The 17,962-nt window shown below is 40.2% G+C and overlaps 1 protein-coding gene across 5 annotated transcripts in view; it reads left to right on the forward strand.

Annotated features, from left to right (window-relative positions):
• Window positions 1–17,520, forward strand: part of PALD1 (phosphatase domain containing paladin 1) — a 514,740-nt gene extending 497,220 nt beyond the window's left edge. For all 5 annotated transcript variants that reach the window (XM_030203509.1, XM_030203510.1, XM_030203512.1 and 2 more), the window contains exon 20: window positions 16,849–17,520. In XM_030203509.1, the coding sequence (XP_030059369.1) occupies window positions 16,849–16,998 (150 nt within the window). In that variant the 3' untranslated portion in view covers window positions 16,999–17,520. The remainder of the gene's footprint in view (window positions 1–16,848) is intronic.
• The last annotated feature ends 442 nt before the right edge of the window (window positions 17,521–17,962 follow it).

Below are 17,962 nucleotides of genomic sequence, written 5' to 3' on the forward strand. Positions count from 1 at the left end.
GTGACTGAAACATTTTACCTAAAGGTGCTAAATATATATTGAATAACGGTGCTGACAGGGCTGATCCCTGTAGAACTCCACATTCAACCTGTACAGATGTTGAAACCTGCAATCTGCTCCTCACTATCATTAACCTTCCCATCAAATATGAAGCAAACCACTACAATACTCATCTTGCAACCCCTAAACCTTGTAACATATCAAGCATCAATTCCAAAATAACAGAATCGAACGCACCAGAAACATCCAGGGATACTAGACAATAGCACATCCATGTTTCACTTTAAATAATATACAGTAGAGATCAACAGTGTCTCAACATTATGAGCATGTTTAAATCCGTATTGGAAAGGATCTAATCCATCAACTGTCTCCACAAATTCATCCAACTATTTTCTCCACAATTTTTCCCAGAAATGGAATAGTTGAAATCGGTCAATAATTAGATAATTCTGCAGGATCAAGCCCTGTATGTTTCAAAAATGGCTTTATGGTAGCTTGTTCACAAAACTGTGGAAAAACACCATCAGACAATGATTTATTTATAATCTGGCAAATAGATGGTGCAACCTCTTGGGACATCACACACAGCACTCCATTTGAACAAGGATCACGCACGGACAGTGTTGGAGTAATCGAGCAAGTTATTATTTCAATCTCCTTATCATGCACCAATTCAAATTCATTCCATATATCAACCCCATCATCAAGAAGCTGTACCTTTCTCCATTCTACTCGTGTGGTCACATTCATAGCAACATATAGTAAATGATGGCAGATAAAGACCTGTACGGTCCATCCAATCTGCCCAACAAGATAAACTCATTTTGCATGGTATGTGATATTTTATATGTATTCCTGAGTTTGATTTGTCCTTGCCATTCACATGGCACAGACCATAGAAGTCTGCACAGCACTCTTCTTGTAATAAATTGTGAAGCTAATGTTGAAACCTCTTAAAATCCAGCCCATCCCTATCTATTCAGTCACGATCAGGGCATAGACCATAGAAGTCTGCCAAGCACCGGTTTTGTTTCCAAATTACCAGCGTCAGCACCTAATCTCCACTAATATTCCGTGGATCCATTCCTTTCACTTTTAAGCTAACTTAGCAACCGTACAGGTCTTTATCTGCCATCATTTACTATATGTTGCTATGAATGTGACCGTCTATTTGCCAGATTATAAATAAACCATTGTCTGATGGTGTTTTTCCACAGTTCGGTCAAAGATCATCGCCTGATTCTCCCAAGTCCGAAATTTGCCTACATAGAATCCACCAGACACTGTGCTTTCTTTTTTTCTCTTGCTCACAATCTCCACTGTCACTCCATAGTACCATCTCCTTTAAGCAGTTCAAAGTGGCCCGTACTTTCCGGAAATTTAGAAAACTAACCTTTGACAGATAAGAAATTGGTGGTAAGAAACACAAGAATGAGTCAAGAATGACACCTAAGTAACTAAAACTGGGTACAAGGGTAATAGGAGCTCCGAGCAGCTGGATGGGTGTGAATGGTAGTGTAAATGCACCAGAAAACCAGCAGTATTAAGCACTAGATGATGATCTTTTAACCACAAGGCAACTGAATCCCGACAAGTTTGCAGGTTGTGAGAGAAAGGGATAGTAGGGCTATAGGGAAAAGCAAAAGAATATTGTTCACGTAAATATGGACTGAAATTTGGATCAAAAGGTAAAAACTATTAAAAGTACTCAGTCTTCTCTAGTGGTAGACAAAATGGCGATTCACTGGAGATTGGAACTTATGAAAAACAAGGCTAGGTCTTTGAATTTGCTCATTTAAAATTTTGCTGTCAAAAAATGACTAATCACTGATTACACGCTAAGGTAGTGGAAAAAGCCTCAAAAAGCTTCTAAATCTTGAATTGACTTGAAGAAGCTATGACGGGTCAAATAACCTCACTGTCAACACTGGCATAAAAAACCACTACTATACTTATGTTTATATTCTATTAATGATCAACTATGATTTATATAGCAGACAGCAGATCTTTTGGTTTTTGTTTAATAGCGAGTCGATCTGCCATCGGGCATATTTACATTACATTTCAAATTTTGCACATGTCTATTCTCTGCCACCTAGGGAAGTTTTTCACAAGTGCATAAAAAATTTCCTGAACTTTCCAGAAAACACTATGCCGCTCTTAAATAATATATGTTATGTTGTACCAGTAGTTTAGTTTATTATTTTAAAAAACTTGCATACCGCCTATAACTAGGTGGTTTCCATAAAAACATTCATATTCAACCACAAATACAAAAACATTACTCGGCATCAAACTGCAGACTTGTATATAATTGCCAAAACGCAGAAGCACAGTTTTGTGTTCAAAAGTTTTTAAACTGCTTAAGGTCAGAGCATCGCTGAAGCTGGACAGATAGTTCGTTCACAAGGAAATTCCAGCTGACACAAAAGCCATAGTCTTGTTTCAGCATATCGCAATTGCATTACTACATCGACAGAAATACGCATAGTTGATTCTGATCTTAACATACGTCTGGGATGGTACACCTGCAGTGCTTGTTTCAGATAAGATGGGGCGGAAGCAAAAAAAAACGCCTGATGAACAATTGTCAGCACCTTACTGTGAATCCTTTGTGCCACTGGAAGCCAGTGTAGTTGCTTAAGAGCAGGTGTCACATGTAAAAATCTAGATAAACCCACAGTTGTTCTCACAGCAGCATACTAGAGTATTTGCAATGCCCTTAACTCCTGAAGCAGCCATACCAACATACAAGGCATTGCAGTAGTCCAGTCGCATCAAAATCATACTTTAAACCATACAACAGTAATCATAAAAAGTAAGCAAAGATTTTAATCTAAAAATCCTATGTAGTTGTCTAAAGGCTGTCTGAACAACATTAGCAACCTGGGATTTCACTGTAAGCTTATGATCCAGCATTACCCCCCAACAGTTTCATCTCTTTCTTAACCAAAACACTCATATCTCCCAAGCAAACAGTCGCAGGCCACTCTTTCTATTCTTCCCATCCCACAATCATTATCTCTGTTTTCGCCATATTTAAAACTAAACCATTCTCTTCTATCCACTGTTTCAGTCCTACCATATATCTACTCAGCTGCAAATTTAAACTTTCTCCCCACTTCAATATTGAAAGAAAAATTGAACACCATCTGCATAATTCGATGGTTAACCCCTAGTGACTGAAACATTTTACCTAAAGGTGCTAAATATATATTGAATAACGGTGCTGACAGGGCTGATCCCTGTAGAACTCCACATTCAACCTGTACAGATGTTGAAACCTGCAATCTGCTCCTCACTATCATTAACCTTCCCATCAAATATGAAGCAAACCACTACAATACTCATCTTGCAACCCCTAAACCTTGTAACATATCAAGCATCAATTCCAAAATAACAGAATCGAACGCACCAGAAACATCCAGGGATACTAGACAATAGCACATCCATGTTTCACTTTAAATAATATACAGTAGAGATCAACAGTGTCTCAACATTATGAGCATGTTTAAATCCGTATTGGAAAGGATCTAATCCATCAACTGTCTCCACAAATTCATCCAACTATTTTCTCCACAATTTTTCCCAGAAATGGAATAGTTGAAATCGGTCAATAATTAGATAATTCTGCAGGATCAAGCCCTGTATGTTTCAAAAATGGCTTTATGGTAGCTTGTTCACAAAACTGTGGAAAAACACCATCAGACAATGATTTATTTATAATCTGGCAAATAGATGGTGCAACCTCTTGGGACATCACACACAGCACTCCATTTGAACAAGGATCACGCACGGACAGTGTTGGAGTAATCGAGCAAGTTATTATTTCAATCTCCTTATCATGCACCAATTCAAATTCATTCCATATATCAACCCCATCATCAAGAAGCTGTACCTTTCTCCATTCTACTCGTGTGGTCACATTCATAGCAACATATAGTAAATGATGGCAGATAAAGACCTGTACGGTCCATCCAATCTGCCCAACAAGATAAACTCATTTTGCATGGTATGTGATATTTTATATGTATTCCTGAGTTTGATTTGTCCTTGCCATTCACATGGCACAGACCATAGAAGTCTGCACAGCACTCTTCTTGTAATAAATTGTGAAGCTAATGTTGAAACCTCTTAAAATCCAGCCCATCCCTATCTATTCAGTCACGATCAGGGCATAGACCATAGAAGTCTGCCAAGCACCGGTTTTGTTTCCAAATTACCAGCGTCAGCACCTAATCTCCACTAATATTCCGTGGATCCATTCCTTTCACTTTTAAGCTAACTTAGCAACCGTACAGGTCTTTATCTGCCATCATTTACTATATGTTGCTATGAATGTGACCGTCTATTTGCCAGATTATAAATAAACCATTGTCTGATGGTGTTTTTCCACAGTTCGGTCAAAGATCATCGCCTGATTCTCCCAAGTCCGAAATTTGCCTACATAGAATCCACCAGACACTGTGCTTTCTTTTTTTCTCTTGCTCACAATCTCCACTGTCACTCCATAGTACCATCTCCTTTAAGCAGTTCAAAGTGGCCCGTACTTTCCGGAAATTTAGAAAACTAACCTTTGACAGATAAGAAATTGGTGGTAAGAAACACAAGAATGAGTCAAGAATGACACCTAAGTAACTAAAACTGGGTACAAGGGTAATAGGAGCTCCGAGCAGCTGGATGGGTGTGAATGGTAGTGTAAATGCACCAGAAAACCAGCAGTATTAAGCACTAGATGATGATCTTTTAACCACAAGGCAACTGAATCCCGACAAGTTTGCAGGTTGTGAGAGAAAGGGATAGTAGGGCTATAGGGAAAAGCAAAAGAATATTGTTCACGTAAATATGGACTGAAATGCCAAAAGATTGAATCAAAGAAACTAATGGGCTAAGGAAAAGAATGAAAAGAAGAGGTAAGAGAATGGATCCTTGATGGACACCACAATGCAATTCCTGTTTAGAAGAGATGGAATTTGAGATATTTACCTGGAAAGACCAGTGAGACAGAAATGAAGTGAACCATTATATAACTGTGCCTGATAGAGCGAGAACCATAAGATGAGAAAGTAGCATAGAATGATTTACAGAGTCGAAACCAGGGATGAACCATGCATGGTGGTTGGAGGAGGGATAAATGTGAAAGGTCTTGAGGGCAAGTGTCAAGACCTTACTGTAGAATGGAGTGCTGTGTTGGCTTGATCATTTAGAGAGTTAGAAAAGAAATCAGGGGGTACCTTGAAAAGTAGTGAAAATTCAAGTGAGGCCTATACAATCTGAGGTTTCTACACTTGATGTTTCAGGCCTTTTGCAACTTCTAGAGATTTTGTGGCTGGGATTGTAACTTTAATTGTGTCATTTGTGTTTGCTCAAGACAAAGACTTAGTGGTGCGTTTGCATTTTTGCTTTCAAAATGTGAATTTTCTTGGACATAAGATTAGACTTTTTCCAGATGTATGTAAATTCAGGCGCATAGGAAACAGTTTCTTGTTATGAAGCAGGAGGCTCTTGGTGCTAAATGTTTTCTTAGATTTCTATGCATATGTAAGATACAGCTGCATTAGGCTTCGTATGTAGTTTATGTACAATTGCAAATCTTCATTCCGAGCAGGAAATCAGGCGTAGGAGCGATCAGTGTGAATATGTGAACTTACAGAGAATTCTGTTATTATTGGGTTGGGTTCTCAGTGCCTTAAACTTTCTAGGAAGTTTTTTGTTATTTTTTTAAAGGTTTCTCTATATTTTCTGTTCTTGGGCTCTCTCCAATTGTGGTCTGAATTTTTCATTTTCTGAACTAGGCTTTGTTATAATTTCCAAAATTATATCCTTTTTCTTCACTTGGATTTATCCCACTATTTGAAAAATTTATATTTAAGATTCTTTTCTTGAAGTATGATATGAAATTTAATAAACATTTAAAACATAATCATCATCTGCCATTTGGATTCTGAATTTCCCAGTCTCATAATGTCCTCTTGCAATTTTTCACAATCCTCTTGCAATTTAACAACTTTGAATAACTTTCAGGCTTATTTTTGAAAGAGAAGGACGTCCATCTTTCGACACAAATCGGAAGATGGGCGTCTTTCTCCCAGGGTCATCTAAATCGGCATAATCGAAAGCCGATTTTGGGCGTCCTCAACTGCTTTCCATCGCTGGGACGACCAAAGTTCACGGGGGCGTGTCAGAAGCATAGCAAAGGCGGGACTGGGGCGTGCTTAACACATGGGGTCCTTGGTCGATAATGGAAAAAAGAAGGGCATCCCTGACGAGCACTTGGCCGACTTGGTCCATTTTTTCTTGTGACCAAACCTCAAAAAGGTGCCCGAACTGACCAGATGACCACCAGAGGGAATAATGGATGACCTCCCCATACTCCCCCAGTGGTCACTAACCCCCTCCCACCCTAAGAAAAACTTTAAAAATATTTTTTGCCAGCCTCAAATGTCATACCCAGCTCCATGACAGCAGTATGCAGATCCATGGAGCAGTTTTAGTGGGTGCAGTGCACTTCAGGCAGGCGGACTCAGGCCCATCCCCCCCTACCTGTTACACTTGTGATGTTAAATGTGAACCCTTCAAAACCCACCACAAACCCACTGTACCCACATGTAGGTGCCCCCCTTCACCCCTTAGGGCTATGGTAGTGTTGTACAGTTGTGGGGAGTGGGTTTTGGGGGTGGTTGGGGGCTCAGCACACAAGGTAAGGGAGCTGTGCACCTGGGAGCAATTTCTGAAGTCCACTGCTGTGCCCCCTAGGTTGCCCGGTTGGTGTCCTGGCATGTGAAGGGAACCATTGCACTACGAATGCTGGCTCCTCCCACGACCAAATAGCTTGGATTTGGTCGTTTCTGAAATGAGCGTCCTCGGTTTCCATTATCGCTGAAAACCGGGGACGACCATCTCTAAGGACTACCATCTTTAAGGTCGACCTAAATGTTGAGATTTGGGCGTCCCCTACCGTATTATCGAAACGAAAGGATGACCACCCATCTTGCTTCGATAATAAGGGTTTCCCCGCCCCTTCGCGGGAATGTCCTGTAAGGACGTCCTCAGGAAAACTTGGGCGCCCCGTTCGATTATGCCCCTCTTTGTGTCATCAGCAGATTTAATTACCTCACTAGTTATTCCCATCTCTAGGTCATCTATAAATATGTTAAAAAGCAGCGGTCTGGGCACAGACCCCTGGGGAACTCCACTATCTACCCTCCTCCATTGAGAATACAGACCATTTAACCCTACTCTTTGTTTTCTCTCTTTTAACCAGTTTTTAATCCACAATAGGACATTACCTCCTATCCCATGACTTTCTAATTTCTTCAGTAATTTTTCATGAGGTACTTTGACAAATTCCTTTTGAAAATCCAGATACACAATATCGACCGGCTCACCTTTATCCACATATTTACTCACCCCCTTCAAAGAAATGTAGTACATTGGTGAGGCAAGATTTCCCTTGACTAAATCTGTTGGCTTGTCTCATTAATCTGTGCTTATGTATTTCCTCTGTAATTTTCTTATTTATAATGGTCTCTACTATTTTGCCTGGAACTGACATCAGACTCACTGGTCTATAATTTCTCGGATCACCTCTGAACCCTTTTTAAAATTTGGCATAAATTGGTCATCTTCCAATCTTCCGGTACCATGCTTGATTTTAGAAATAAATTACATATTATTAACAATAGCTCTTCAATTTAATTTTTCAATTCTCTCCATACTCTGGGATGTATATCATCTGGTCCAAGCAGTTTGCTGCTTTGAATTTGTGAAATTGCCCCATTACATCTACCTGTGTGACCTTTGTAAACCAGCTGGAATAGCATGTAAATTCAGAGGTACCAAATTAAAACTGCTCCAAAAATAGTGTGCATTTTTATTCATATATTCTAGGCATGTACTTGCAAAGGTCTCCATTCAATAAATGGCGCTCAACACCAAAAAATTCAGCACTGAATATAACATAATGGTCCAGGATCAGCGCCCTTTATAGAATAGAGCATAGTGCAGGGATCCACGCCCAATTTTGGGCACAAGGAGTTATACCAGTTGAAACCAGGTGTAAATTTTGATCTGCACTATTGTATAACACTGTGTATATTTTAAAGGAATGCCCCTGACCCACCCATGGTCACGCCCCCTTCACATATCCATGCAAAATACTTAGGCGCTATTCTATAAATGGGCACGTAAGTGTATTTATTTATTTATTGGGATTAACCGCCTTTATAAAGATTCACCTAAGGTGTATAGCAGGTACAGTTGAACATAAAACTTATGATTTTGTTAACAACATAGCAATAGTAAAAGTGACCAAATATAAACATAAATACAATAAATGAGGTAAACTTTAAAAAAGCAAATTAAAACTTAATAGTAGGATTACTATGAAACAGTGTCAAAAATAAACACTTTTAGCAGCACTGAAATTCAAATAACAGAGAGATACTATTTTAGCATAATACTAATGAAACATCTAATAAGTTTGCATTAGAACATTCGTATAACATAGATATAAAGCCAGGGCTTTTTTGAGGGGATACTTGGGGGTACTGAGTACCGGCACCTTTTCCATTGTCTGCTAAAATTGACCCATGGTCCCCAAGTTTTAATGAAAGGTCTCAGGCTCTACACACTAATTCTGCCTTGTCATAGATTCTGTGACTGGTTTCAGGGGGCCTGGCTATTGTGGGGTGAGTCCCTCAGTGATCACCCCACCCCTGAAGGGTGGTATGGCATTTGAGTACCGACACCTTTTTCACTAGAAAAAATGCACTGTATAAAGCTAATGCTTTTCTACAATACAGCTTATCATGTAGCCGAGGGGCCAAGTGCAGATATATAGATGGGGTCAAGGTGGATGGTACAGGTCCACTGAGAAAGAGGGGCAAGATTCCCTGGGCCCATGCTCCAAGGGGGGCCTGGCAGCAGGGTCTCTCTCTCCTGCTCCTGTGTGTCGGGACCTGGGTGATTGGCTTAACGCAGTAACCTAGATCTCGGCACACATGAGCACTACAGTGACAGACCGAGGGAGGAGAAGACACAGGAAGGTAAGGGGGCGGCAGTGGCCCATCTCTGTCTCTCGACGGCCCTGTAGAGTCAGTTGGGATAAATAGTTGTAAAAGTGTAACTGTAAAATTGTAAGCCACTTTGAACCGAAACTATTTTTTGGAAAATAGTAGGAAGGCAAGTTCTTTGTGCAGTTAAACAAGATATAAAGAAGTGGACTATATTACAGTGTGGTATATAGTCAGTCACCCTATGTATTAAATGCTTGGGGGAGAAGAGCCAGGCTTGTAGCTGCTTCCTGAAGAAGAGGCAGTCTCAAGTTAGACATAGCCCTGCTGGGAGTAAACGCTTGCGGAGTACTTACTCCAGGACAGGATTCTCAACCCAGTTCTCAGGACACACCAAGCTCGTCAGGTTTTCAGGATACCCACAATGAATATTCATGAGATAAATTTGCATTCACTGCCTCCATTGTGTGGATATTCATTGTCGATATCATGAAAACCAGAGTGGATTGGTGAGTCCCGGGGACTGGGTTGAGAACCCCTTGCTCTAGGAGCATTGGCAGGATATAAGATAGCTGGGCCATAACTATAAAAATCCCTTTCTAAAAATGTATTAAACCCAGTTCCACACAGATATGCCACTTCTGCCCCGTTTTGGTTCCTTGCATCCGTTAAAACGCTTTTCGGCCAGGGCCATATTAACCTATGGACCAGGCGAGGATCTGGCCCAAGGCGCTGGAGATAAAGGATGCCAGAAGCCTGAGCCTGTGATGTCACTGACCCTATTAGTTACGCTGGCCCGCAGCTTATCTGGCGGTGTTGCGTGTGCAGGGAAAAAAGAAGAGCCGGCAACTCCGTTCCTCTTTCTGTCTCAGGCCACCTTCCCCAATCTACCTTTAAAGGCAGTTTTCCCCTCCCAAACACAGACAGCATTTCACCTAACATTACCACATCAGCCCCGTTGTCTTCCTTCTGCCGCGCCTCACCCCTCCTTTGACATAACTTCATGTTTCCACAGGGGCGCAACAGAGGAAAAACGCTGGGGCTGATGAAGGTAGCATTAGGTGAAACGCTGCTGGTATTCAGGAGGAGGAACTGCTTGGCTGGGGGGAATGCCAATGGGGGATGTACCAATGGGGAACACACCAATGGGAGGGCGCCACAGTCCCTTGAGCCAGCCCTGTTTTTGGCCTAACTTTCGGTGCCATATATAGAATTCCCCTGTTATTGTATAAAGTGTATACATCCATTTCAACTCTACCCCCATTCTACCCAAATTACACATCAATTACAAGGCCCACATAAACATTAGTTATTTAAAAGAAAAAACATACTTTTTTACCTGAACAATTTTGTAAGACATTTTCCTCATGGTCAGTCCCTGTTCTTTGTAACAGGCAGAGAGAATATACAATGATGAAAAAACAAATGAGAGCTTTCAGAAAACATAGCTTGTGGCTAAAAGCTTAACTTGTTTCCATGGGAGATACAAACAATATATCACAGCTAGCTTACACTCAGTCCAAATCCACCCATCCCTTGTGAATCTGATATGTAAACAGTAAGGCATCCAGACACAAGTTGTTTTCTAAAACAAGAGAAAATAATGTATAAAAACAAGTGACGTCCGCTTTTAACATGAGCTTATTAAATTCAAGTACATGGGTTCCAGTTGAAAAGGATTATACCATACACTGTGCAAAGAAGTAGCACTATAAAATTCTCTACATTTTTCTTCCACTTGCAAAATACTTAACGTGGTTCGTTAGTTACTGTTTGTGTCCAGAAAAAAAAGAGGGTGGCGCACAGGCCACGTAAAGGCTGATTGATGACTACTGCCTTTTTCTTTTATAGAAAAAGTGTCTGAATTCTAAGAACATAAGAATAGCCATATTGGGTTAGACCAATGGTCCATCCAGCCCAGTATCCTGCTTCTAGCAGTGGCCAATCCAGGTCACAAGTACCTGGCAGAATCCCAAATAGTAGCGAGATTCTAGAATTTCAGATTCGCAAAATTCCGGAATCCCAAAGAGAAGCGAGATTCCATGCTACCAATCCCGGGGTAAGCAGTGGCTTCCCCATGTCTGTCAATAGCAGACTATGGACTTTTCCTCCAGGACCTTGTCCAAACCCTTTTTAAACCCAGATACGCTAATTGCTGTTACCACATCCTTCAGCAACAAATTCCAAAACTTAACTATTCTTTGAGTGAAAAAAATATTTCCTCCTATTTGTTTTAAAAGTGTTTCCACGTAATTTCATTGAGTGTCCCCAGGTCTTTATGAACTTGAGACTGATAAGATGTGAGACTCCTTTCACTCTTTCAAAAAGTACAAAGTGCTGCTTTTTTATTCCTGCAAAATAAGAAGCCATTGTAGCTTTTTCAGTATTGTGCCAAAGCTAACACAACTGGTTCAATAGTGGCTTCTAAACATCTAAGAAGCATATGTAGGAGAGGAAAAGCTGGGCTGTATTCATTAAGTAGTTGCGCTTTAGCTTTTTATTATATTGAGAAATATATCTCTTTTTAGAGTCTCTTGCAGAGGGTGATTCTAGAACTGGGCAGCTACAGTATATGTAAGCACCTTTCTCTAAAGGAAAGGGTTTTTTTCCCTTTATAAAGTGCTAATGTACCAGCTGGAGAGACACACCTGTAACTTAGGCACAAGCACATCGGTGCGTGCGTCTGTGTTCCAGGGGTATGCATGTAACGTAGCGCCTTGCCCAATCTCCACTTGCATGAGCTTAGTAAAAGGGCCCCTATGTTAATTTAAATTATTAGATGGTAATACATTAATGTCACAACCTGGAATTCATTGGTAGAGAATGTGTTAAAAGCAGTTAGCAGTGTTTAAAAAAGGTTTGGATAAATTCCTAAAAGAAAAATCCATAAACTATTATTAAAATGGACTTTGAATCCACTGCTTATTCCTGGGATAAGCAGCATGAAATCTGTTTTACTCTTTTGGCATCTTGCCAGGTACTTGTGACTTGGATTGACCACTTTTGGAAACCGAATACTGGTCTTAATGGACCTTTGGTTATATACTTGACTTTGCTTATCTGCTTGACTTTTTTTCCATATATTTTGTTTTATTTGCCTTTGTTTCTCTTGTAGACCGCCTTGGTATAACTTTTGATTAGTAGTATATCAAGTAAAGTTGATATACTACTAATCAGACTCCAAACACTATCTCCAAAACTGGGACGACAGATGCAGGAACATACTAGATGAAATTGCACCACTACAAACAAGAACCACACGAAGACATAGCTCAATACCTTGATTCAATGAAGAACTGAAAAAACTAAAAACACAAGTCAGGAGATTCGAACGCGCATGGCAAAAAACAAGAAATGAACATACACTCAAAGCCTGGAAACAAATGCAAAGAAAATACAAATATACAATAAGACAAACCAAAAGAGAATACTACAAAATCAAAATAGGAACAGATTACAAAGACGCACATAAACTCTACCAACATGAATAAACTAATAGACACCATACCGGTCACCACAACCAGCACAGACACCCCATCGGCAGACCAACTTGCCAAATACTTCAATGAGAAAATTATAAAACTCCGATCCACATTACCACTCAATACCACTGATCACGAAAAATTCATGGATTGCCTGCACCCTACTCCCGGTGAATACCCAGCAGACCGAACCTGGAATGACTTCGAACTTCTAACCGAAGAAACCATCATTCAAGCACTCAACAAATTCTCCAAAACCACTCCAAACTGAATATTTGCCCCAGTAGCCTAATAAGATTCGCCCCCAAACGCTTTATAACAGACCTTACATCACACCTGAACTACATGCTACAACACAGACTTTTCCCCAAGGACAAAGGAAATATATTACTCACACCCAAAGACAAAGAAAAAATTAAATGAAAAAACCAACTATCAACCAGTAGCATCCATCCCCCTGATAATAAAACAAATGGAAAGTATGGTAACCAAACAACTCACCAATTACCTAGACAAATTCACAATACTACATGAATCACAATCAGGATTTCAATCCAACCATAGTACTGAAACAGTGCTAACCACTCTCATAACCAAATTTAAACAACTAATTGCAACCAGAAACAATGTGCTAATCCTACAATTTGATATGTCCAGTGCGTTCGACATGGTCAGCCACCAAATACTCCCGAACATCCTAGACTACTTCGGGATTAGAGGAAACATACTAAGGTGGTTTAAAGGTTTCTTAACAGCAACATCTTATCAAGTGATTTCAAACTCAAAAACGTCAACACCATGGAAACCTGAATGTGGAATACCACAAGGATCACTGCTATCACCAACCCTTTTTAACTTAATGATGACACCTTTAGCCAAATCGCTATCCAACGAAGGACTCAATCCGTACATCTATGCTGATGATGTCACGATATACATCCCGTTCAAACAAGACTTAACCGAAATAACAAATGAAATCACACACAGCCTCCAAATAATGAACTCATGGGCGGACGCATTCCAACTAAAGCTAAACGCAGAAAAAACACAATGTCTCATCCTGTCCTCACAATACAACACAAACAAACCCGATACCATAAACACCCCAGACTACACACTTCCGGTCTCAGAGAGCCTGAAAATTCTGGGAGTCACAATTGACCGCAATCTCACACTTGAAGACCATGCGAAAAATACAGCAAAGAAAATGTTCTCAATGTGGAAACTTAAAAGAATCAAACCTTTCTTCCCAAGGGAAGTATTCCGCAGCCAAGTACAATGAATGGTGCTAAGTCATCTAGACTACTGCAATGCCATTTATGCTGGATGCAAAGAACAAATCATTAAGAAGCTTCAAACCACTCAGAACACAGCAGCCAGACTCATATTTGGGAAAGCGAGATATGAAAGCGCCAAACCCCTAAGAGAAAAACTACACTGGCTCCCACTAAAAGAACGAATTGCATTCAAAGTCTGCACCCTGGTCCACAAAATCATCTACGGGGAAGCCCCGACCTACATGTCAGACCTTATAGACTTGCCTACTAGGAAAGCAAAAAGATCACCATGCACATTCCTCAATCTCCACTATCCTAACTGTAAAGGGCTAAAATATAAATCCACATATGCGACCAGTTTCACATACATCTGCACGCAGCTATGGAACGCACTACTGAAGGCCATAAAAACAGCGCAAGACCTAACCATCTTCCGACGGCTACTGAAAACAGATCTTTTCAAGAAGGCATACCATAAATACTCATCTTAAATACTAAGTAATAACATTAAATATGACCTATACAAAACCAAACTTTTATCACATGACTGACTAAACACTCTGCTATTAATGATCAAGCATTACCACTTTAAACCTTATGTCGAATAGGGTCTCTCTATAGTCGATGACCTAATGTATGTTACAATCCAATGTATTACTCAGGAACCTTCACGCAATACCATAATGTATTCTTCTTTAACATGCATGTATACACATGGTATATATATATATATATATATACACACACCATGATTTGTTCCATTTATATTATGTCCCATGTATGTTACCATGTATGTATGCACCTTAACGCAATACCATTTGTGATTCTGTTACCTGGAAATGGCAACCGCCATTACGGCAAATGTATGCCACATTGAGCCTGCAAATTGGTGGGAAAATGTGGGATACAAATGCTACAAATAAATAAATAAAATGTAACCTCCCCATTTGCTCCCCTCCTGCCCCCTCACCAAAGGAACATAGAAAGGTTAGAAAAGAGAATTGTTAAGTTTACATTTTAAATTATGTATTGCCTACTATAATAATCTTAATCAATAGAAATAGAATAAAATAAAATAAAATATAGAAAAGAAAATAAGATGATACCTTTTTTATTGGACTAACTTAATACATTTTTAGATTAGCTTTCAAAGATAGCTCTTCTTCATCAGATCAGAAATAAGCAAATTTTGATAAGTAACAGCATATATAAGTGGAACATCAAAGTATTTCAGTGACAGTCTGAAGGGATGAGGGAGGGGTGGGCTAGGTGAGAAACAGAGAGGGCTGAGAGGATGGGGGACAGAGAGATATGCATGGTGATCAGAGGGTGACAAAGCTGTGCCTCCTTCAACTTGAGGAAGGCTTGGGGCCCCCTGTGGCATGTGGGCCCAGGGCAGTTGCTTGGTTTGCCACCCTTTAATGCCAGCCCTGACACCTGCAAGAGGAACATTTTAGTATAACCAGTCAACGTGGGAGACAGAAGGAAAAATAATGAGAGGGGCTGTGTATGTTGATGTTCTAATGAAAGTGACCTATGGGAAAGAATAAGGAGAGAAGCTATGCAGTAAGTAGAGTGATAAGAGCTGGGTGAGAAGTTCCCCCTAAACCTACCTCTCCTCGCCCCCCTTTCTCTATTTCTGTGGATGGCACTCTCATTCTCCCTGTATCATCTGCTCGTAACCTTGGGGTCATCTTTGATTCCTCTCTCTCCTTCTCTGCTCACATTCAGCAGATTGCCAAAACCTGTCATTTCTTTCTCTATAACATCAGCAAAATCCGTCCCTTCATCTCTGAGCACTCTACCAGAACCCTTGTCCACACTCTTGTCACCTCTCGTCTAGATTATTGTAACCTGCTTCTTACCGGCCTCCCTCTTAGCCATCTCTCTCCTCTTCAATCAGTCCAAAACTCTGTTGCGCGACTCATTTTCCGCCAAAGTCGCTATGCTCACATTAGCCCTCTCCTTAAGTCACTTCACTGGCTCCCTATCCGTTTCCGCATTCAATTCAAACTTCTCTTATTGACCTATAAGTGCTTTCACTCTACCGCTCCCCAGTACCTCTCCACTCTTGTCTCTCCCTACGCCCCCCCTCGGGTACTCCGTTCTGTTGATAAATCTCTCTTATCTGTTCCCTTCTCCTCTACTGCTAATTCCAGACTCCTTTCCTTTTTTCTTGCTGCACCTCACGCCTGGAATAAACTTCCTGAGCCTGTACGTCTAGCCCCCTCTTTGGCCATTTTCAAGTCCAAACTTAAAGCCCACCTCTTTACCACTGCTTTTGACTCCTAACCACTGCTCACTTGCCCTATCCTTTATCTTCACCTCTTTATTCCCCTACCCTTAATTGTTGTGTCAGTCTCATGTCTTATCTAGATTGTAAGCTCTTTGAGCAGGGACTGTCTTTTTGTGTATGGTGTGCAGCGCTGCGTATGCCTTGTATCTCTATAGAAATAAGTAGTAGTAGAAGTAGTAAGTAGAGTAATTATGCACAATGGCTCCCTGATGAGAGCAAGCTGAAAAATGGGGAATTCGTGGGTCCTTTTACTAAGCCGCGTAAGTGCTTACAAGTGCCCAACACGCCTAACAGTGCCCAAAATGAAATTATTGTTCAGGTCACGTGGTACCACCCATCTACTGCGCGGCCCGAGCGAAAATTTCATTTTTGACGTGCGTTCCTTACGTGCATCAGAAAATATTTGTATTTTCTGGCACGTGGGTGGTAATTGCTATTTGTACACATGTTGACCATTACCGCTCGGTTAACGTGTGAGTCCTTACCACTAAATCAGTGGTTGGCAGTAAGGTCTCAGACCCAAAATGGATGTACACCAATTTTCATTTTGCCACACTTTCCATTTTTGGCCCAAAAAATAAAAAGGCATTTTTTTACAGGTGCGCTGAAAAATTATCCTGCAAGCGGCCAAAACATGCGCCTACACTACTGCAGGCAATTTTTCAGTGCACCTTAGTAAAAGGACCCCTGGATTTGCAGAGGGGAGGATAAGAAAATGTTGAATTATTCCTCAGAATGTTCACTAAGCTTTTATTCCTCATTCTCTTTCTCTTCAGGTTGCCTCCAGAGCTGGAATCTATGAGATCCTGAATCGGCTAGGGTTTGCTGAGTTTGAGAACCTCGAGGATCAGCCTCTATCCAGACTGCGCAAGCGCTGGCAGCAGCAAAACACAACCTCACTTCCTTTCCGTGGAGAGTTTGTTTGAGACCCACATGCCACCCCACCTTGAAAGCACCACACACGCTTCATGCCGAATGTCTCTCTTGCTTTTACAAGAGAAACGACTGCCTTAAAAGACAGGTCACAAAAGAAAAATTAAACAGACTGCCTTTTTATATATAATATATGAAAAAAGAAAAAACAACTTGTAGAATTCTTTTGAATTTAAAAAAACATGAACTGTAAATTAAAATGCCATATTAGGAAATGTTTCTCGTTGCTGAGATTTTTCTGTTCACCTTTAAAAAATAAAAAATAGAAAACCAGAAATCTTTTGGAGTATTCCATTGCAGATTAATAAAACCGTTATGGAGGTAATTCTCTAAAGAGCTGCCTAAAGTGAGGTGGCAAATACATGCATAAGTGCCAGTATTGTCGTGTGAGCACATGTGTAAATGACAATAATTCAGCTATGCACTATTCAGTAAGTGCATACATATCTTCGATAGCATGTACTTTTCAGGTAGGTGTTCATGCAGACAGGGCGCACATGAATGCACGTAACTTTGACTACTGTAACTTATGTGTATATCTCCCAAATCTAGGTATGAGCATTTACACTAGCTCTGTTGCCAGAGTAAGTGCTCACACCTAAATACATTTATTTATTTATTTTGACATTTATATCTCGCATTTTCCCAAACAATGTTTGTTCAATGTGGCTTACAGATACAATAGTTGACTGCAATTAAGCATAATGTATTTTACAATAAATCTTATGTCAAAACAGAAAACATGCAAATTTTCACAGTGTTACGGAATGATTAAACTTCAGTTTAGTGTTAAGAAAGATATACAGAAATATTCTAGGACCATATAAGATTGGATTAGAATTCATCTTTTTGTTGTAAGAACTTTTTAAAATGAAAGTTTTTTTTTAAGTAATTTCCAGAATCTCATATAATCTGGGATGCCCTTGATGTTTTTTGGTCGTGAATTCCATCACTTAG

Source organism: Microcaecilia unicolor, chromosome 5 (assembly GCF_901765095.1).
Source record: "Microcaecilia unicolor chromosome 5, aMicUni1.1, whole genome shotgun sequence".
In the NCBI taxonomy this organism is placed as follows: Eukaryota; Metazoa; Chordata; class Amphibia; order Gymnophiona; family Siphonopidae; genus Microcaecilia; species Microcaecilia unicolor.